The sequence below is a fragment of the Alosa alosa genome, chromosome 16 (assembly GCF_017589495.1).
Source record: "Alosa alosa isolate M-15738 ecotype Scorff River chromosome 16, AALO_Geno_1.1, whole genome shotgun sequence".
Lineage (NCBI taxonomy): Eukaryota > Metazoa > Chordata > Actinopteri > Clupeiformes > Clupeidae > Alosa > Alosa alosa.
This window is the reverse complement of record NC_063204.1, coordinates 28,604,970-28,626,413: the sequence shown is the minus strand read 5'-3', so window position 1 is coordinate 28,626,413 and position 21,444 is coordinate 28,604,970. Positions and strand designations below refer to the sequence as shown.

Genomic DNA, 21,444 nt, shown 5'->3' with positions numbered 1-21,444 from the left:
TACATTTTAAAACCATTGTAGCATTTTCCTCTCCAGCATATTCCAAAGGATAATGTACTATGAAACTGAAATAACAAAACATCCAATCTTGCGTTCCATGTTGGCTATTTATATTCTTCGTCTGAAGCAGTTGTGCTTCACGGTCAAAATGTAATGTTAGCAAAACTGGCCACTAGATGTCACCATGGAGTTATGTGTGTCGGATTGTTTCGAAACCTCGACACATTCCGGCGCAATTGCTTCGAACGTTTCGTTGTTTCACAAAGCCTCGTTCTGCCCATCCCTAACCTCCGCATCTGGGCGGCCACTTATACATTGCTTTTCAGATTATTTTTTTTTTAAACCTTTATTGATAGAGCAAGACAGAAAAAGTTAAAAGTAGAGAATACAGAATACAGGAAATCACATCAAACCCGAAAGTTCATAATCCGTCCATGATTTTGAGTGGTACAGCTCCATAGACCTCCATTCATTCTGCACTTATTCGTCAGCGCCCTCACGTGGAACCCGAACTATGGTTCTCCTCTTATTAGACATTCTCTGAATCCGCCCACATTGAGCCCAGCCCCGATCTGCACACTGCAGGCAGGACTTCTGCTGTGCTTTGGCTCTCGCGGTAAGACGTAAGACTAACGTGAAGAAGGCCCTAGCTGCGGGATCCCACGAAAGTGTGCTTCATGGCGGTAACACTGGAGACTGCGGTAAAAAAACAAAACAATAAAATGCATTCTGTTTGTGCATGACTGTTTTATAATTATATAAGTTGCTGTATATCGTAAATACCAATACAAGTAAATTGCAATCCATTCAGCGCTAAGATGTTCTCACCGGTTTTGGGGCCTTTATCATTTAACTAGGCCTAACGGCTAACATTAATGTTAAAAAAATCAGGACGTTTTGTTTCCTGTCCTGTGTACGAATTAATTTGTATTTTCACGAATGCAGTGCTACGAAATATGCGACTAGATACGTTAAAGTAACATGTCCCGTGTTGAAACAAGTGTGGCTATATGCCAGGTGCCATTGCAATTAACGTTAGCGTTACATTCATTTGTACCTCTGGCCTAAGTTGGTGGCATGCTAACTAGCTAAAGTTAGCTAGCTACTTCTATTGTGGCTATCACGGGGGCTCTTCGATGAATCATTAGCTAGCTAGTTACGTTTAGCAAGTCTAGCTAGCTAGTAAAGTTTAGCAAACGTCATAGCAGAAAATTGTCCATGTTTGTGGCAGGTAACACCGACTAATCCCTGGCACGGTAACAAATAAATTGTATTATGTTGAATGGTTAGAACGGACTTGATCTGTGAGCTAGCATTGGTAAGGTTGGTCCGTTTTAACATACGAGACGGATAGCTTAGCTATGGAACCAGTCTCGCATGAGGCATTAACTAACGTTAGCTGCTAGCCATCTTGATAAACGTGTTTTAAAATGTTTACGCAGCGTTACTTGTGGCCTTAATTCCAAACCCAGGTTTACTTTGGCGCATAGAACATATGCGTACTTGAAAGGGTAACGTTATTTCAATTGAGAATGTGGAATGAAATGTTAGGGTTAGCTATATTCAACCTGGTTAAACTGTAACGATAGCCATTTTCCCTCATCATGGTTTGGATGTTCCTTCCAGATAACTGAGAAGAACTTGTGAGCTGTCTGTTACAAGTCACATCGCCGTTATTTTGCCTCTGGTCGCCCCTGCAAATAGCGGCCTCGCAGGTACATTTCATCTAGAACTAGTTAGCCTAGTATCTGTTGAATACCTATCTTGGATTCATTATCATGCCTCCAGCGACACACCTTCGTCACTCTTGACCTTGCCTACACAATTACAATGGAAATAGTGCCGCGGAACATCATGCAATTTGTGTGATGAACTACCAGCGAATATGTAAACAAAATGTGAAAACAAATGATTGAGATATTATACTGTTGTGTGGGTCATTAGCCCATGCTTATCTTGGAGTGTTAAGAAATGTTGACAGACCATTTCATATTTTTCATGGAGAGAAGACCAAGAGTAGGTCTAGTTTGGATAGTTTCTTAAAAGCATACAGTCAGCATGTTTATGGTAGAACATCATGTGTTGTAGAGTTGAATGCTAAATTGGCTAAGGAACTCCTGTCTTGTATTACAGAGAGGCAACACGCTAATGATGGAGAATGGACAGAGCACTGGCTCCAAGCTTGGGCTGCCGCCCCTCACACCAGAACAACAGGAAGCACTGCAGAGGGTAAGGATACACATGAAATGCTTCAATTGGTACCAGTGGCCAGATATTTATCAGACTTTGGGCTGATGGAGTGGTCCGATTGCTGTAAAGCCTGCCTTGAAGGCCAATACAAGTTCTAGGTGACATCATAAAACAAAATCTATACATGTTTATGACCATTCAAACTGAAACACACCCTCAAAAATCAGACACCTTATAGAAAGTTGATTGTTTTGTTGTTATTACCTAAATAGGATAAATATTCCCTGGATTTGCCTGCAGGGAAGATGTTTTAATAATTAATGGTGTATTGTGTTTGCACACGCGTGTTGTTGGCTGTGTGATATCCTATTTAGATGTTGATAATGGCACAGTGTTACTAGTCTCATATGCTTGACATTTGTTTGTAATAATTAGAATAATAAACATTTTGACTTTCTCCTGATTGTACGAAGAGAAATCTTGCACAGTAGTAACTTGAATTACTGCTGAACACAATGGTTCATGAATGATATAGTGTTTGCCTTTGTGTGTTAGCATAGTTATCCATGAACAGATTCATGATATAAATTGGGTCGTGAAATCCTTGGTGATTAGTCACAACACATTTTGTTTTCTAATGCAAAGAGCAATAGTATGTAAACTTATTTTGAGTTTGTAGATTTCACAGAAAGAAATTGTGCCACTTTTGTCTTTTACATTGATTTTAAAAAGTGCATGGTAGGCAAATTGTCCGCATTGTATGTAAAACGTATTCTGAAAAGCTAGGCCAGCTAACTTGTTACAAGACTCTTTAAAGGATTTTGATCTGATCAACTTGAGCACTCTGAGGTTGAAAGAGTGCTAGTGCACCCTGGAATAAGAAATGCGGCATTTATCACATACCAATGCTTACAAGTCAGTATAAACAAACGCCCGCTTTTTATCAGTGTTAATTTGTGGCGACTAACAGGGTGGTGTATTTTGAGTTGTATGGTGGTGGCAGTGTACGATCATGCCTGTGAATTCTCCTTTCACCAGGCAAAGAAATAGGGTGGTGTATTTTGAGTTGTATGGTGGTGGCAGTGTACGATCATGCCTGTGAATTCTCCTTTCACCAGGCAAAGAAATATGCCATGGAGCAGAGCATTAAGAGTGTGTTGGTGAAGCAGACCATAGCACATCAGCAGCAGCAGCTGACCAACCTGCAGGTGAGTGGAAATAACAATATTAATAATATTCAATTTCACAACTGCAACAAGTCAGATACATAGTACTCAAGGCACACTGTCGCTGGATCCATTGCCCTTTAAGAAGGAGAGATTCCTTGCAGGCATGTGTATGTAATTGACAATACATATTCTGACTTGGTGTATTTTAATGGTAGCTTATCCAGTTGTTTGTTATGGCCATATATTTTGTTTGGAGAATTGCTAAATATGTGGTTGACCAAATCATCACAGATGAATAACATAATTTTAATGTTTGACCCTCTAGTTCTTGATATCTTTTGACACAAAGTTTGTAAAAGTACTAAGGATCGCATGGCCTCACACCCACAGTTTTCATGTTGTGCTTGTCCTGTTGTTTACTGTATGCTTCTCTGAGGGTGAATGTGCACACAATAAACATCCCTGGGCTGAGCTTTTGTGTTCTCTTTCAGCCGACGAAGATCGCATATGCAGAAGAGAAATGTCTCACCTCTCTCTTTCTCTCACTCTACCTCTCGCCTTTGGTCTTTTCAATGTCCTCAACGGAGGAAACTGTATGAAACTTAGAGTGGGTGGGGCTTGGGTCTGGGCTTAGCCGGCGTGACGACCAATGAGCCAAATTGGAATTTGGTCAACTGGGTTGGGTCTTGCGTGTTTTATTTGATGTCTGTATGACAGTGACATGTGAAAGCAAAAAAAAGAAGTTTTTTTTTTCTAACCTACTTTTCAGCACTTTTTCATCTTTACTGTCTTTCAGATGGCAGCAGTGACAATGGGCTTTGGAGATCCTCTCTCACCTTTGCAATCGGTCAATAGAATATTAAACTACATATTTCATTTCTGTGCGCATTCCTGCTGTGAGGACTGTTACCCTTCTTTACCCGGCCCACACCGGCCACTTAAATTCATTGTCTTTCACATGAATGCCCCAGCATATTTCAGAAAGTAGACATGGCTTTTGATTTTGATTTTGAATGATGGATGTTTCTGGATGGATGCTAGAGAGCCCATTTCACAGTAAATCACTTAGAATTCTATCTCAGGGGAACAGTATGTGTTGTAATTCTTATGTTTCACAATGTATTTTGCTGAACCAGGAATTGTTTTGGATCATATTCAAGTAGCAATTTTAAGAAAATAAGCAGCCTTGAGATGGGTTGTAAGATTGTCCAAAGTCAATGTAGAAATGGCATTATCATCTGTTTGCCCTGACTATGTAACATGGAGGGCAGTTATTTTTTGCTGCATTTTCATCTTGCTGAAGTAGTCTTTATGATTGTTCTTGGACTGTGTGGTAGTCATATTGAGCCTTTAGACTCATTTCTGTTGATGAGATGCTGATTTCATCTTTTTGGCGCTGAACGAAAGCCAGGGACTGCATCTGGAATGTTGGGAGTTTGTGTGAATGTGTGTGTCTGTCTGTCTGTCTGTCTGTCTGTGTGGGTGGGTCGGTATGGTTTTGTTTGGTTCTAAATCCATGTCTCCTTTGTAAATATGCTGTTGTGCAGCAGTGACAAAAAAGAGCCCTTCTTGGCTTACAGATTTAAGAGGGATAGCAGTCAAGTTTCATAGAGTCTTAATCGTCAAATCTGATCAAACTCAGGTCCCACACCCCCCCATGAAAAATTCTATGTTGGCCGATGTGTAGCAGGGCAAAGGAGATCACATACTTTTAAAGCCTGTTATGCATAATTGTTTCCCCTACAGGGAAGCGGTAGATTCACAAACTCTGAAAAGCAGTTTTCTCCTCCTAAAGCTGTTTATGTGAGGTATACAGTGTAGTAAGTCATATTTGACCAAGCTTATACATTTGACTACATTTGAAAGCTCATGAAGTACATCAGTCTCATACCAAACTTGAGAATATGTTTACCTTTACCTGCTTCTCTGGATGACAGGTCAGTTGCACCAGTGAACCGGTGGTGTGTTGATAACGCATTGAAGTAGTTAAAGTAGGCATTGTAGGATATTTGAGGTTAAGATATTTGAACTTGTGTTAGTAACATTCTAGAGTTATGGCATTATAAAATGCTGTTACTCCCGTTCTTTTGCTCAGGTTTACATATGCAGATTATATACCATGACATCATTTTTAAACCCTTAAAGATGACGTAGAATGACAAAACGTGTTTACCTTGGCTTTTTGTTGAATAAGGAGAGTTCTGTGCATGGCCTTAACCCTTAAAGGAGTACCGTCACACCGGTGTGACGGGAATGTTGGGAAATTAACATTCTAAAGAATATCTGGGTTCATTGAATTCAACATAGAATTTTAGAACCTTCAATTGTTGCGGAACTTAGAATGTTCAAAAACCTACACCTTTAAGGGTTAAAGCTAAAGTGAACAGGAAACACTGTTGTGTCCTCCTTCATATGAAAATCTCAGACTATGAAATGGCAGCCAATCAGTGTATTTCACTGTATATCACTTAATTATTTGTGTGGATGCCAGTTAAGCATGAGGAGGAGCTATGCATCTACTAGAATGGGCCATTTTATTTCCCAGCCTCATTATAGGGTTATAAAGGGGCTTGTACAAGTTGCAAACCCTCTTTATACACATCAAAGAACAAGGTAAAATACTCACTTCATCCATTCTATGTCATCTTTAAGTTAGGCTAATTTGTTGTGATAGAATTCATTACAGTAATGATTATGGAGGAGGATAGGGTGAAACCTATTATTAATATATACAGCATCACATAGATTTAGGCAAAGACTTAGCTCCTGCAGTTCCCTCACATTCAATAGGCAGCTTTCATGCACCCTCACGCATTTAGCCAAATTGACTGGTTTGATTTGTTCTTGTTTGGTTTATTTTACATGTGAGTGTGTTTGTGTAGTGGTTCTTCTCCCCTCTGCTGGGCGAGCCCTGGTGGAGTAACGTCTGCCCCTCTTGTCTCCCTCGCTTCCCCCCCTTCCTCCCACCGGCAGGTGGCGGCGCAGCGTCAGCGGGCCCTGGCCATCATGTGCCGCGTCTACGTGGGCTCCATCTACTACGAGCTGGGCGAGGACACCATCCGGCAAGCTTTTGCACCCTTCGGCCCCATCAAAAGCATTGACATGTCCTGGGACTCGGTCACCATGAAACACAAGGTTTGTTCATTTCAAATCTAATAACATTACAGGGTTCCTACGCAGTATGGAAAACCTGGAAAAGTATCGAATTTGATTTTAGTAATTTCCAGGTCTGGATAAGGATGGGAAAAAAGAAACAAGGGTATGGAGAAATATTTGTGTTTCCAGACTATTGCATCTACAGGACTAATCACTTCACTCAGGTCATAATGAACCATTCTTACTGTTGTGTAACTTAACTGTCAGTCCACATCATCAAGATACAATTGAATGGGGCTCCTCAGAAAAAAAATTCTCTCCCACAAGGGGACCCTGGTACCAAAACCAAATCGAGAACCCCTGTTCTATGCAAGTGCCCTACACCATTGTGCACTGGTATGTTTGTGTAGCTCTGCTATTTTCGGCTAAAACACTGGTAGACTTTTTTGATTTTGTAAAAGATAGCAAGACATGGATAAACTGTTATTGCAAACAAATAATATTGTTTATGGTGATTTTTGAGGCCTCTGCCAGCAGTGCACTAGTCTCCAACATATGTAGGCTATGCTTGTATCTACAGAGAACTAAAAATGTGAGTGCACCTTCCAACACAGCACTTCCCCCAACGAAAAGTATCCAAGGGCTACCAAGTTAATAATAAACATTATTATACAGCTCTTCACAATGCTAGTAGAACGCTCCATTGACATAGAATATGGTCAGAAAAATGTACAGAGAAGTTTGAACATTTGGGTATGGAAAAAGTATGGAATTTTGAAATGGAAAATGTGTAGGAACCCTGACCTGACCTCCCCTTTTGCAGTGTATTTTTCTTTCTCCCCATATTTGTTAAACATTTATTGTTTTTACAGCTGTCAAATTCTTTAAACACATTATTTTTTAAATACTGTTATGTATCCTGGGAATCCATTCTCCCTCATTGTCATCTCCCTCTATTTGTCTTATTTCCATCCCAGTGGGTGTTTTTGTGTTACCTAAGGCTCCAGGCTGATGATCCTTTTCCGCTGTACTTTCCATCATTTTCATTCTGCTCACACAACCCCTCTCTCTCTCTCTCTCTCTCTCTCTCTCTCTCTCTCTCTCTCTCTCTCTCTCGGTCTCTCTCTCTTGCGCTCTCTCTCTTTCTCTTTCTCTTGCTCTCCCTCTCTCTCTTCTCAGGGCTTTGCCTTTGTGGAGTATGAGATCCCCGAGGCGGCTCAGCTCGCTCTGGAGCAGATGAACTCGGTCATGCTGGGGGGGCGCAACATCAAGGTGAGTGCCCCCACTGAGCGGCACCCTGCTGCTGGCCCCGGGTGTCCTTGGAGCTGCGCAGGAGTCCCACACCCTCTCTTAACACTCTCTTCTTTTAAGCTCATCTCAGGTGACACGTGAAGGCTGACAAGAGGGCTCAGGCTTTACCTCTGTATTTGTATGTCTCTGTGTGTGTAAAAGCTGATGTTCTTTGATGAACCTGTCCTGTCTTTTGATGTTTTACGTGTGTGTGTGTGTGTGTGAGCGAGAGAGAGAGAGAGAGAGAGAATACACTTGGGTATGGGTCTACCAAGTATTTTCTGTTAAGTGTCAGGTTCTGTTTTGCTGTCTGAAGTAGCTTCTGTGTCCGTCTATGTTCTTGCCTTTATGGGCTGTGTATTACAGCACATGATCTTGCTCTGCAGTGTTATGCTTCCATGACATGATCAGGTTGTTTTAAGAGGGCAGGTTTCCGGAAGATTCCGGGAGTTCCGCGCTGCTCTTATGTCCGTGGTGTGCTAATGATGGGCTGCGCCTGGTTGGTGTTGCTTGGCCGCCCTCCCTGCAGCACACACCCCGTACAAGCCAAACCAACATGGAACTGATCTAACACACATACACATACATACATACATACATACATACATACATACATACATACATACATACATACATACACTCTTAAGAGAGCCATGTATGAGATTCCTTTTCATTAGACATCTCATGCTCTGTGTGACAAGCGTTAGTAAGTCATGCCCAGATGCTTGTCTTTCAATGAGATTTCTTTGCACATAATGTAAAATATAATGCTGGCAGCCAAGCGCTGTCACAGCCTTGTGGAACCAATAAAGGATGTCTGTAGTAGAGACATCTGAGAACAGCCAATGGTGGCAAACATGCTCACGACCACAAGCACCCACACTCATGCCCCCTACTCTCGCACCCACACCTGCACAACATGCCCCACTCAGCTGGCCCCTGTATTGGTATGTGTGCTGTAGGTGGGGCGGCCAAGTAACATCGGCCAGGCGCAGCCCATCATTGACCAGCTGGCAGAGGAGGCGCGCGCCTATAATCGCATCTACGTGGCGTCTGTGCATCCGGACCTGTCGGACGACGACATCAAGAGTGTCTTTGAAGCCTTTGGCAAAATCAAGAGCTGCACGTTGGCGCGGGACCCCAATACTGGCCGCCATAAGAGCTACGGCTTCATCGGTGAGCAGGGATAGAGCCTCAGCTCTGTACCCCAGATGGGACTCCTTTTGTGTTGGGTGGGTTTGGTATGTTATTTAGGAGTTCCTTGCTGGTTGTGCGTGCAACCAAAGGTGATGTCTTGGTGGTGTCAGGATTTTACACACCCACCCACACACACAACTTGAATTGGTACAAGATTGTCTCTAATCAATCACAAATATTTTTTCTTGTTCTCAGAAATATCTTTCTTTTATTGTTGTGCCTTTCAGACCAGAAGTCATTGTAATACAGTATTTGCATTTTTGATCACAGTCTACATCATCTGCATAACAGGTGTTTAGTGCTGTATATCCCGTACTGTATGTTCCACAGCCAGCTACATATATAAAGGGAGGTATACACATTATTGAGGATTGCCTTGAAGAAGCATACTATGGCTGGTATTCCGGTCTCCAAAACATTGATGTAGATTTGTAAATGAACAGGCCAGAGATTACTTGTGTGTTATGTGGGTAAAGATGCAAGAGTACTGTAGTAGTATCAGTAGAGTACTACTTCAAAGATAGCTCAGATATCTTAATTCTGACATATTTGTGGTAGAAAGCATTATCTCAACGATTACCTTATTCATATAAAACCTTTTGGTTGAACCGGTTTTACTAGTTGGCACTACACTTGCCTCACCTATCGCATTTTCGCAAAAAAGAAGGTTGTGGAATTATATGACAAAATGCTGAAATACCCTTAATTAATAGTCCACTATTGCTACATTGAGTGTCTTCAGTTGTACCATTGAACTTAACTTGAAATTAATAGTTTACCTGTAACTGGACTGACATGGGAAACCATTGAACTAGTCAATTAATCAATTTCTTTCAAAGTTAGTTAGATACTCACATATTAAAATTCAAACAATACAAAGAAAACTAGCATTAGAATAATTGTCTGATTTGTTTATCATTCAGTATGTTTACATGACACTTGGGGGGGTGTCGTGTATGTTAGTCTGACAAAAACCAAACTTTTTAAATACATGTAAACATGCAAGTCCGACTGAAATCGTAAAAAAATAGAAGTATTTTAAGTCGGACTAACACCCAGATAATGTGATCGAAGCTGTACTAACTCCTGCATGAATATGCTCATTTGGACTCAAATCAGCCTATGCGTGCTGCTACAGCTGCCACTTTGCTACATACTCATAAGTTGCACCTTCTTTCATACCTATATGAATTAACATCCCCCAGAATGTACATACGAAAATAATGAACAACATGTCAACTATTTAACTAGTTACACTGATGATGCAAAGTTAATGGCGCTAAAATGGAATGGTTTCGTGTTTTTGAACAAGAAGGGGGACATATCGGCATCTAGCGTAACAAAGTAAAACCGATCAATAAAGCGATGTATACATATGCTGATTTCCTGTATACTCGCACAAAGACCAGTCCAGTCCAGTCCAGTCATATGACCTAGCTGAGCTATAACCGTAGCTTGATATAACTGTGCATGTAAATGTACTGATTGATGAATGAATTATAGTAGATCCTTTTAGCATCAGACATTTTGTTTTCTTGGTCCTTGCCTCTTTCGTCTCTGTCTCTCATCCCCTCCTCCCTCTTTCTCAATATGACCAGAGTATGAGAAACCACAGTCGGCCCTGGATGCCGTGTCCTCCATGAATCTGTTTGACTTGGGTGGGCAATATCTCCGAGTAGGCAAGGCTGTTACCCCACCTATGCCCCTGCTGACGCCGACCACCCCAGGAGGCCTGCCCCCTGCTGCAGCTGTGGCAGCCGCAGCCGCAACTGCGAAGATCACGGCTCAGGTGAGTGATGCACTGGAAGTCTTCCTTTCATATGACCCCTATCACAGAGTCTAATCCCATCTTTTTCATAACACTTAATACTTGTTTGTATGTGTTACATCTAAATACTTATGTGTCTTAACAGTGTTTTTTTTGTTTGTTTGTTTGTTTGTTTTTGATGCAGTTCAGAGTTTGAATAATTTGTTGCATTCATTTGTTCATAATCTGTGTTGTCATTTGTGAGGGGCAAAATGCCAACCTTTTTCAGTGTTGATGAATTGACCATTGCACAGTAATGGCGTTGGCCATGGTACTGTGCTCCACACCCACATGTGAATTCAGTTATGTGGTTTGCCCTAGGAGGCCGTGGCAGGTGCATCCGTACTAGGTTCTCTGACCAACCCAGCCCAGATCCTCAGTCAACAGATGGGACTCCCACAGGCTGTCCTAGCAGCCCAGGCCCCAGGCCTCATCACAGGTCTGTACTCTGTTTTCACATCCCAAACCCAAGCTAACGTTTTTTTAACATGCTTTGCTTTTCTATTATTTATGTTTCTGTATGTGGTTATACTTGAAAGCAGTCCCTGGTGATTGAGACATGTGGACAGTATAACTATAACTATGTACATGATCACTGCTGTCTTCTGATAAATAAAGTGAATGATAAATGACTTTGGGTGCAGGCTTGTCTAAGGAATAACACCTTGACAGTCAGTGCAAAGTTATAGCTGCCTGTCTTACCACCACCACTACCACCCTTTCCCTTCTTTACAGGAGTGACCCCCGCTCGGCCAACTCTGCCTGTAGTGCCCCAGGTGGGGCTGGTAAATCCAGTCCTGGCGACTCCCCCTGTTACATCAGCACTCGCTGCTGTCGCCACAGCAACAGCGGCCAGTCTGCCTGCGGAGGCGAAGAAGGACTCAGACGAGTCACGCAGTGGGGATCAGGATGAACAACCGCAGCAAGATGGAGACGGGAGACAGGAGACGTTGAGTGACCAGGAGCACCTAAGCATCTCGGGAAGCAGTGCACGACATATGGTCATGCAAAAGCTGCTTCGTAAGCAAGAGGTGAGCCATCAAAATTAAAAAGCCAATTAAACCAGTTCACCATGCCGTTTCATGTCCAATTCGGACCTTATGTCTTTTCATGTCTTTTATGTGTGTTTTCTGCTTCGTAGTCGAGCGTTATGGTCCTACGGAACATGGTGGGCCCAGAGGACATCGACGATGACCTGGAGGGAGAGGTAACGGAAGAGTGTGGCAAGTTTGGCGCCGTTAACCGGGTCATCATCTACCAGGAGCGTCAGGGTGAGGAAGATGACGCGGAGATCATCGTCAAGATCTTTGTGGAGTTCTCGGAGGCGGCCGAAATGAACAAGGCCATTCAAGCCCTTAACAACCGTTGGTTTGCGGGTCGCAAGGTGGTTGCCGAGGTGTACGACCAGGAGCGATTCAACAACAGTGACCTGTCCGCATAAACTGTCTAACAAAAAAGCGAAAATGAAAATCGATGGCCGATGCCGACAACTTCCCATACCCATCCTGTCCTGATGGCCGTTGCTCAAACTCGCCCAGCCGAAGTCTCTGCTGCTAGAGATTTGAGCCTCTTTTAAACGTGTAATTATTTTTTTATTGATGTTAATATTATTGATGATCCCTTTCACTGGGATTGGCAAAGAAAAGAACACGTGCGCCTCATGGATTTTTTTTTTTCTTGTACTGGTCACGTACTGTGAAGGTTTTTTTTTTTTTTTTTTTTTTTTTTATTATGTTGCAGTTTTGTTTTCTAATTGAGAAAGAAGTTAAAGTTTGCTCCTCCCCCTTCATGTCTTTCTGTTTCTTTCTTTTTTTTTTTACGAATGCCAGCATTTTGTCCACTAGCATTGTGTTAGAACTCAGAACGTTGTGTACTGAGTACTTAGAAATATTGGTTCCAGGTTTCCCAGAACAATAAATTCTCAAATATGTAAACATTTTGTGTGGTTTATCACGCCTTTGCTTGAAGGTAAGGGTAGAAAAGGGACGATACCTCACCAGCGTTCCATGATTCAGTCATGTTTACATAAGCTTTTATCACAGTTTCTCACTACTGTCTGAGTGGTTAAACTTATCTCTACTATGTCTTGCATTAGGTCATTATCTGTTATCGATCTCAATCTGTCTGAATTGGTTTTTGTCATAACCACAAATTTGATTACCAGTTGACAGATAATACAATTCGGTACACCAGCCTTCAGTTGCGATTGAGCTATTCAGCCACATTCTTGAGTCTCAGTTCATAATAACAATTGTATTTCTTTAAGCACAGTGCCAACCAGACAATCTATAAAAAGGTGCAGATCTATATTTTCTGTCTCCGTATTTGTTCCAGTGTCCAACTAGTTTAGTTTTGTTACAGATGTCGAATATCGTTGATGATTAGAAAATGCAAAAATATATTTAAAAAATATAAAATAACCTGCTGGGCTACTTGCAACTTTACCTAAACAGTTGGACTGTTGCACTGAAAATAACTGTTCATTAAATTGTTGGTAGACAATTACCACTAACTGCTGGCTTCATGCAACTGTGAAAAAAAACTGTTACGCAACACTGGAACATGAACATTAAATATATAGATGGATGATGGACCTTGATGGGGAACATGTAGCAAAGGATAACATTATAGTTGGGGGGAAGTGATATAAGTTTTTGGAATGTCTCCTTATAGAGAATTACTTTGTCATGTCATGTCAGGCATGGTCTCACCAATAAAATAGACAGTACATACACAATACATAATATACGCCGACACAATTCAATAAAACAGTTCATTAAAACTCAACATATCCACCGGAAAAATGCTTAACGTTAAATACAAAATAGTTTTTTATTTTTTTATTTAACGCGAACACACACACACACACACACACAGATTGCACCAGTCCCTCCATCTTCCTCCTGACACCAGACCTTCCCCCTTCTCCCAGACCTAGCAGGGCACATGTTCAACTTCAGTATATAGCTAACCAAACTACTCTCCCATGTTTATTTTGGGCATTTTATTTGTCATTGCATGTGGGTCAAAGAGGCCTTGTAAATCTTTTTCTTTGCTATAGGTACTAGATACAGTCAATGAATATTTCTCACACACTTGGATCTGCAAGGTGCCTGTAGGAGAGGGTCTGACGTACACGGAATGCTTTGACGGAACTCTGTGCTACAGGGACCAAAATAGCGATACACTCTTCCGCCTGTAGTCTACCTTCAAGTTCGACTGGCGCGAACTTTTAATAGCTTTAGATATTCATTCTGACGGGGTTATACATCAGTCTTTTAACAACTGTGTAGAGTTAAACTTCAGACTTATTACGTGTTTGCTGACACATATACTAATACATGAATGACACTTCATGTAAGCGTTCTCGCAAAGATAAACATATCGGACTAGTCTAGTTCTAGCTGGCTAGCTTTTTGATCCACGGACAGCACGGCACGAGCTAAGTTACTGTGCTTTTGTTAGCTTGCTTGCAGCCAAGAGGGAAAGCCGCCTGTAACGTTAACGTCAGCTACATACCCATTAATGTTGACAAGCAAACATTTGTAAGTCAATTTCTAATATTTTGGTACATTAAGATCATTCTGCATAAGATGGCTAGTTAATGTTTACATTAACGCTAACACACTAACGTAGGCCTTTGGTCAAATCATGTAATAGTTAACGTTAACTTACTTAACGTTAATGTTAGCTAACGTTAGCTCTTCAAAAGCTACACAATGTTTAAGTCGTAAATGATAAATTAAATGTAGTTTCTAAAATGTTGAACCTCGAACCAGTCTTACGATTTGAATCTGTTCAGTTACTAAACTTGCTGACATTTTTTCTAGTGAAATATGTCACCGTCTAAAAAGGATGGCTACATTGTAAAATTTGTGGAACGCAATGGTCAGAAAAGCAAACTATCAGCTCAAGCTTATGAGGTAAGAATCCTTGGCGGTGAAGTGTCAAGTCTAACATTACCTAATTAGTTTTCTCTGGTTGTTTGTGTTTTTTTTACTTTTTTTTACTTTTTTTTATAGGCGATTGTAGAGTTGCAGTCAGAGAAGTATGTTCACATCGTAGATGAAGAAGCAGCATTACAGCTGGACCACAATGACAAGTCATTGTTTGTATTCAGTGACTTCACCAGCGCTGCGTTTGAACACTGCAGGGAGGTTTGTGTCCTGTCTAACCCATTGACAGTACATTACTGGAAAAAATGTTCCTGAACTGAACCATCTGCTTAATTTTTCTTGAGCTGTGTTTAGGTCCTCTTCCACCATTTACCCTTCGTATTTTAGCTCTGTCTTTTATTTACATGTCACTCTTCCCCTAGTTGGGCTGCAGAATTGTCAGTCCTCTGGTGGTCCTGCACTGTCTGCAGCAGCAACGCTGCGTTCCCAAAGCAGAGAAGCCAGTGTACAGTATGGCCATGGCTGATGTTACCATCTCTTGCACCAGCTTGGACAAAGAAACCCGGGTAAAGATTTGTTTCCTTCTGTTGCTCTCTGGTCTGTTTAAGATTAACAAGGTTCACAATATGTGGTGTATTGGTGTTGTGAACTGCCAAATATTTTTTGTTGACTATGTTACTTAGCCTAAAGGTTCTACTACACTTGGAAGCTGTAAGAGAAATGTTTGTGTATTTGCTCTTCTCTTTCAGTCAGATGTGATGGACTTAGTTGAACTTATGGGTGGGCGTGTCTACCGTGACCTCAATGTGACTGTGACACACCTGGTGGCAGGTGAAGTGGGCAGCAAGAAGTACCTGGTGGCTGCTAGCCTGGGAAAGCCTATTCTTCTACCCTCATGGGTTAAAACATGCTGGGATAAATGTCAGGACAGGTAAGTTCTGAAGGAAAGGAAAACCTCACTCTTTGTGTAGAAATACCCTGTGTAGATGGAAACTGACCCTTGACGTTAAATATATAGGGTAGAGTTTTTGTCTTTAGGAAACATTCTGAAGACAAAAATATTAGTGAAACATTACCAATTCTGTGCCCAGGAGATTACTCAAAGAAAGCCTACTAAATCTTGTGTATATGTATATGACTTATAATTGATAATTTTCAAGACTTTGTGCATCATCATCTCTTTCCTTCCCTGTCTCTTCAGTCTGTTCCAGCACTCTGACCTACGTTCAGAGGACTACCTGTGTCCCATACTGCAGGGCTGCACTGTCTGTGTGACGGGCCTTTCCACTGTGGAGCGGAAGGAGGTGCAGCGTCTGTGCGAGGAACACGGCGGTCACTACACCGGCCAGCTGCGCATGAACGAGTGCACGCACCTCATCGTCAGCGAGCCTTCAGGTGAGTGGGGCATCACCAGGATTCAGACGGGGGTGGCGGGGCATCTCTGCATCCATGTGTCTCTCTGTGTTACAAAGCCGGTCTTTGTTCTCGTGTCAGCCTTCTCTATGCCGTCCTTTGGAAAGTGGTCGTATCTGACATTCTATCATGTACTCAAGTGTTATAGTTGTAGATTTCTGTGTAGATCATACTTGTGATCTTGGGTGAAGATGGGTGGGAACATTCTGGAAATATGTAGTTTAGTTTTGGAAATTATGTACACCTCCATTTTTACATTTGTGGACATCTCTCTCTCGCTCCCTCAGGTCAGAAGTATGAGTGTGCACGACAGTGGAATGTATACTGTGTGTCAATCCACTGGCTCTTTGACAGCATCGAGAAGGGTTTCTGCCAGGATGAGAGCTTGTATCGCATAGAGCGAGGGGCTGAGAAGCAGAGTCGTGTCAACACCTCCACCCCCACTGGCTCAGCGAAGAGCAGACCGCAGGGTAAGCAGAGTGCATAGTGCCAGCCTTACACCATACGATTTTCAAAGGATTTCAGGGTCGGAGAGTAAATTTGCAAAGTCTAAATGAAATCATGGGAGTTTTACTGGAGCGACACTCTCCTGTCTCCATCTTAATTGTTCAGTGTGAGGTGTCTGGGTCATGCAAATAGTGACACAGACAATATAAACACAACGGACACAGACAGTATAATCTTGTAAATAGTGATCCTGAAAGATTCTCAGTCTCTGTAAAATTATATTCGGTGACTGTGACTATATAACCTGTGCGAGGCTGTCAGACTTTTAAAAGTCTTTTCCAAAGTCGTCTGGTATAAGGACAGCATAAAAGTTGTGAATGACACAGCACATGTTTTCTGCGTTTTTAAAGCCACTGTTTTATTGGGAGGAGATATCACAAAAGCTCCATGTGGGAATATTTCATCATCACACAATTATAGGAATATCTTAATTTCAAAATCAGGTATCAGCCTAATCCTTAAAGTAGCTATGCAGAATTCTGTAGTTGTCTTGAATCCAGCCACACTGCACTCTTCCACTGACTTGTATTGTATTTTTATTTTTTAACTCTTTATTCTGTCATATTCTGTAATTTTTGAATGTTTTAAAGTACAACAAAAAAAAGTGTTTTAATCTCAGATGGGCCATCGCTGCTGGGCCTGAGTCACATCTCTAATGCCAGTATGACCGTGAACGACACAGCCCTCACTACGGCAACGGGCAGTCGCCTGGAGACTCCTGATCCTATAGATGCTTTTGATATCACCGTGTGTCAAGATGAGGACTTGCTCGATGGCTGTAAGGTAAGAGTACAACTTGCTGTTGCTGTTGAGTTCATCCACTTTTGCCATCAGTGACTATGTTTCCATGCACACCATATTGGTGGAATCCTGTCAAAGCTACCTATTTTAACGATAAAACTCAAAACAATAGCACCTCTAATCTGATCAAATTCACCTCTTCTGCAGTCATGAATAAAATTTAGGGACAGAGACTAGGGGACGTCATGACGCAAACACTACTTCTGCTGCAGTTTATTCATAATGCTGGTTTATTCATAATAAGCCGATTAACATGTAAACAGCAACATTCCCGATTAAGGACCATATTCTGGTTATGGCAATATTCAGAATAAGATTTTTCCATGTCCAGCAGAAACAGGAATGTTCCTGTTAACATGTTATTCAGCATATTGTGAATAAACCAGCAACGTGCAGTAGAAGTAGTATTTGCGCCATGACTACCCATGGTCTCTGTTCCTATTTCATTCATGACCCCAAGAGGTGAATTTCATCAGATTAGAGGCACAATTGTATTGCGTTTTATCGTTATAATAGGTAGCTTTGAAAGAGATTCGACTGATTATTCATCTGTTCAATATTGTCATTATTTCGAATTAAATAATGGTGTGCATGGGAACATATTGATTGACAGAAACACAATGAACACAGGGAACAAGCCTTTATAATTTAAGACCAGTTTTTTTTTTAATACCTTCATTTGGTTTATTTGAATATTTAATGCCAGTAAAAAAGGGAATGCACAAGAGAACTGTTCAGCTGTTATTCCTCCCTATCAGCTATACCTGTGTGGCCTGACTGGGAAGCGTTTGGAGAAACTCCGCCGCATGGTCAACGCTGCTGGAGGCCTACGCTTCAACCAGCCAAGCGAGGAGCTCACACACGTAGTCATGGGAGACCCCGACCCCGACATGAAAAACTTCCTCACCAAAACTACACACAGGTCTGACTTATTCCAGAATAGGTTGCAGTTTTTGGTGTCTCTGGTGTCTCCTGAAACACCTGGTATTGCACGATGTAACATCATTGTACTGTGCATGTGTTAAAGCAACACCAAAGAACTTTTTGATTGCCGCACACGCACTATTTGTTCATCCAGCACGGGCTTTGCAAATAACGATGTCCACAGACAAGGTAGAATATGTTGCATGATTTTATGAAAGTACGATGTATTGCGACATCAGATGCAAGTCAAATTTGTAGTTTCTTATGTCTCATTCCATCGAACTACAGATCCGCTACCCGATCTGGCAAACTTACATAGTGTGGTTATAGCCGATAGAGGGCCGCGAAGCGAATGCAGAAGTGCCGTTCACCCTGTTACGAGTTGATGAACCACTGAAACGATTTTGGAAACATTCTTATAAGTTACAAAAAACTCTTTGGTGTTGCTTTAACGTCTCATCAGCTATATCGTTAATATTGCAGGATGACAAATTCTTACCATGGGGAGTAATTATACCAATATGTGAATGATATAGCACATTCTACTGTTGAACCTTCTGTAGGTGTTGTAGCAAAACAAAGCACTGTTATCTCACATGTAGGATTCTGTCATATCTTACAGGTGGAGCTCCGCCTCTACAAACATTTTGAATCTCGAATGCGCTTTAATAGTGTTGTGCGTGCAAATATGCCACTATGGACGTGCATACCATACAACATCTGGTGACAATCGATTTATTTGATGTTATAGGCTAAACACTAAAAATGACTGCAGTGTAGATTACACTATTGCTCAGAAATGCGGAAGTAATTGATTTTTAATATAAGCGGTCTTGTGCGTCTCCATGTTTCACGATTGGCCAACGTCATCCCAACACCGAGAACGTGCACAGATCTGAGCTGAAAGCCTAGTTTGACAAATATATCACATAACTGCTATCGTAGTATCACTTAACGTATGAGTCAAGGCTTTGTGAAGCCTCGATATGTCTACATAGCCTAGATATGTCTAACGTGCTTCGTAGTATACCACACTGGTGACAAACATGGAATAAAAAAAAAAGAAACATTTGTATCTTTTTTTTAACATTTTAACAAACCCGTAGATTTTCCGTACACACTTCACTGACCGCATGATTAAGGCAAATGGTTCTTAAAGTACATACAGTTTTTAACTGTACTTTAAAAGGCATCCCTTTGTTATTGTTGTTATTTGTTTGTCTTACATAGATGAATAAAAATAAACTATCTCAGTACTTTTAGTTCATAGCAACAAAAAATATTTGTATTGTTTTTTAATTGTCTTCCAATATCAGCTCTTGTCTGTTTTTTCACTTGCTCCCCTGACAGACCCCATGTGGTGACGGTGCAGTGGCTGCTGGACAGTCTGAGTAGTCGCAGCCTCCTGCCAGAAGAGGGTTACTTCCACCCGTCCTGCCTCCCTCCTGCCCCGACCCCAGTGGACCTCCAGCCAACCCGCACCTCTGGCTCGCGCTCCCGCACCCCTGCAACTGCCCCACTTGCCCCGAGTCCAGGCCGAGACCGCAGAGCTGATGACGACCTGCTCTCCCAGTACATGAATGACGACACCACTATTGGTATGACTGTCACTCTTCACAGAAGCAGCTACAGATGTATAAAAATACATTTGCCTTAATCGTCAGTGAAGTCCGGAAAATCTAGGGTTTTTTTTAGGTGGGTGTGTAGTGTGATGCAACTCCTTCCTAAACAACAGCTGTCTACAGGGTTCCTGCGGATCCTTAAAAAGTCTTAAAAAGTCTTAAATACAACTTTCAGGTTTTAAGGCCTAAAAAAGTCTTAAATTGTCTGGGATGTCTTGAATTTTCGAAAGGGAGGTATTACATTTGCGTATGGGACCGCCAGCGAGTGCAAGAGAGCGAGTGAAATGTCTCCATCGCGTTTCGTGTATTTAAAATGCAATTCTGCACTCCTTTTTGGAGTTGCGCTGGGCATCTAGAATCTTTGCTCGGACGTAGAATCGTTTCACAAACTATGGACGCGAAGACTGCTGGTCAAATTATGTGCAGTGCTTCTGTCACTCGTCTGATAATTTGCTGCGCAATTTATGAAGGAACCATGGACTGCCAGAAGAAAAAAAAAACGTTTTCGCAATCAGGAGGAAATACTGTACATGTTAAGTTGATCTGTTTGCATCTTTCCAGCGTGTGTTGCTAGCCTACCTGTAATATCTGACAGCAGCTTGCTTGCCAGCGTTTCCCAGTAGGCCTACTTCGCAAAAGTTGTGAAATATAACTGCATATTTTTTGAATGTTGGCGACTGGCTACATAAAAAAAAAAACATGCGTTCATAATACGTGCGTGCTTGAGATGAAACCAGCAGTTTTCAGCAGGATCATGCGAGGAGGACCTGTCTCTTAATTAATTTAAATTAAAGTCAATGGTTTTACGATGTTTCAGTCAAGCTTTGGTTGGTTTAGATACAACTGGTATGCAAAATGTAAAGTAGTGGATTAACTTTAATTTGCTGTGCTGCAAATGGGACAATAGATGCACATAGTAAATTATATAAAGTAGGCCTATTAAAATATTTAAATAGCTTAGTCTAACTTTTCTAAAATATTGAAGGGAATCCAGTCCAGTGCACATGTCTTTGGCAAGTAGCCTAGGCTACTACAGACGCAGGTGAAGAACAGTCAGCCTCAGCCAGTAAGCACAACCAAATATGTACAGCCAGCTTCAAAAGCAAGCAGCCCAGAACCTAAAATTGGGCATTTATAGCTGTGAAGGTAATTCACACACAATTATTTTTCTTTCGTCAAAATATATTTGGTAACTTCTGTAGACATCCAAAATTGGGTGGGGGTTAAAATTAGTAGGAAAAAAAACTATTGCATAAAACAGTTTTAAGTTGTCGTATGTATCTTTTTGCCGTGGTATAGTCTTAATTTTTTTCATTTAGATGTCAAGAAAGAAACCTTGGGCAGATCCACGGCTCAAGGGGCTAACCCAACTGGGTTCAGGGGTCTTGGTGTGTGTGTTGGGGGGATGACAGGGGAGATGGGATAGTGTGCTGTGTATGTGGGGAGAGGGCAGTGTGCAATATGTGTGTTGGAGAAGCTTCCTCATGAGACAATGTGCTGTGTATTGGCGGGGGCAGTGTGCTGTAAGTATG

The 21,444-nt window shown here is 41.6% G+C and overlaps 2 protein-coding genes across 5 annotated transcripts in view; both read left to right on the top strand.

Annotated features, from left to right (window-relative positions):
• The first annotated feature begins 571 nt into the window (after positions 1-571).
• LOC125309061 (poly(U)-binding-splicing factor PUF60-B-like) lies at positions 572-12,683 on the top strand. 4 transcript variants are annotated; one of them, XM_048265723.1, is made up of 12 exons: positions 572-701; positions 1,627-1,715; positions 2,134-2,229; positions 3,309-3,398; positions 4,156-4,206; positions 6,333-6,494; positions 7,635-7,727; positions 8,708-8,921; positions 10,541-10,731; positions 11,071-11,188; positions 11,485-11,780; positions 11,891-12,683. In XM_048265723.1, exons 3-12 carry the CDS (start codon positions 2,149-2,151, stop codon positions 12,188-12,190), a joined length of 1,596 nt encoding a protein of 531 aa, XP_048121680.1. In that variant the 5' UTR covers positions 572-701; positions 1,627-1,715; positions 2,134-2,148; the 3' UTR covers positions 12,191-12,683. The 4 variants fall into 4 exon arrangements, with proteins under 4 accessions (XP_048121680.1, XP_048121679.1, XP_048121678.1 ...); XM_048265722.1 differs by lacking the exon at positions 1,627-1,715 and having other exon boundaries at positions 590-701; positions 11,074-11,188; XM_048265721.1 differs by lacking the exon at positions 1,627-1,715 and having other exon boundaries at positions 590-701.
• A 1,248-nt stretch (positions 12,684-13,931) lies between these two features.
• topbp1 (DNA topoisomerase II binding protein 1) overlaps positions 13,932-21,444 on the top strand; it is a 46,082-nt gene continuing 38,569 nt past the window's right edge. Inside the window, exons 1-10 of the mRNA XM_048265720.1 lie at positions 13,932-14,294; positions 14,580-14,672; positions 14,772-14,906; positions 15,068-15,211; positions 15,395-15,576; positions 15,847-16,040; positions 16,346-16,528; positions 17,185-17,348; positions 18,125-18,288; positions 19,641-19,888. Coding sequence (XP_048121677.1) covers positions 14,586-14,672; positions 14,772-14,906; positions 15,068-15,211; positions 15,395-15,576; positions 15,847-16,040; positions 16,346-16,528; positions 17,185-17,348; positions 18,125-18,288; positions 19,641-19,888 — 1,501 coding nt within the window. The 5' untranslated portion in view covers positions 13,932-14,294; positions 14,580-14,585. The remainder of the gene's footprint in view (positions 14,295-14,579; positions 14,673-14,771; positions 14,907-15,067; positions 15,212-15,394; positions 15,577-15,846; positions 16,041-16,345; positions 16,529-17,184; positions 17,349-18,124; positions 18,289-19,640; positions 19,889-21,444) is intronic.

Bases quoted from the DNA above. Each gene is read 5' to 3' on its own strand.
- LOC125309061 (XM_048265721.1), top strand. From the start codon at position 678: ATGGCGGTAACACTGGAGACTGCG. The intron at 2,230-3,308 runs GTAAGGATACAC...TCCTTTCACCAG, and splicing joins AACAGGAAGCACTGCAGAGG to GCAAAGAAATATGCCATGGA. The intron at 11,781-11,890 runs GTGAGCCATCAA...TCTGCTTCGTAG, and splicing joins AGCTGCTTCGTAAGCAAGAG to TCGAGCGTTATGGTCCTACG.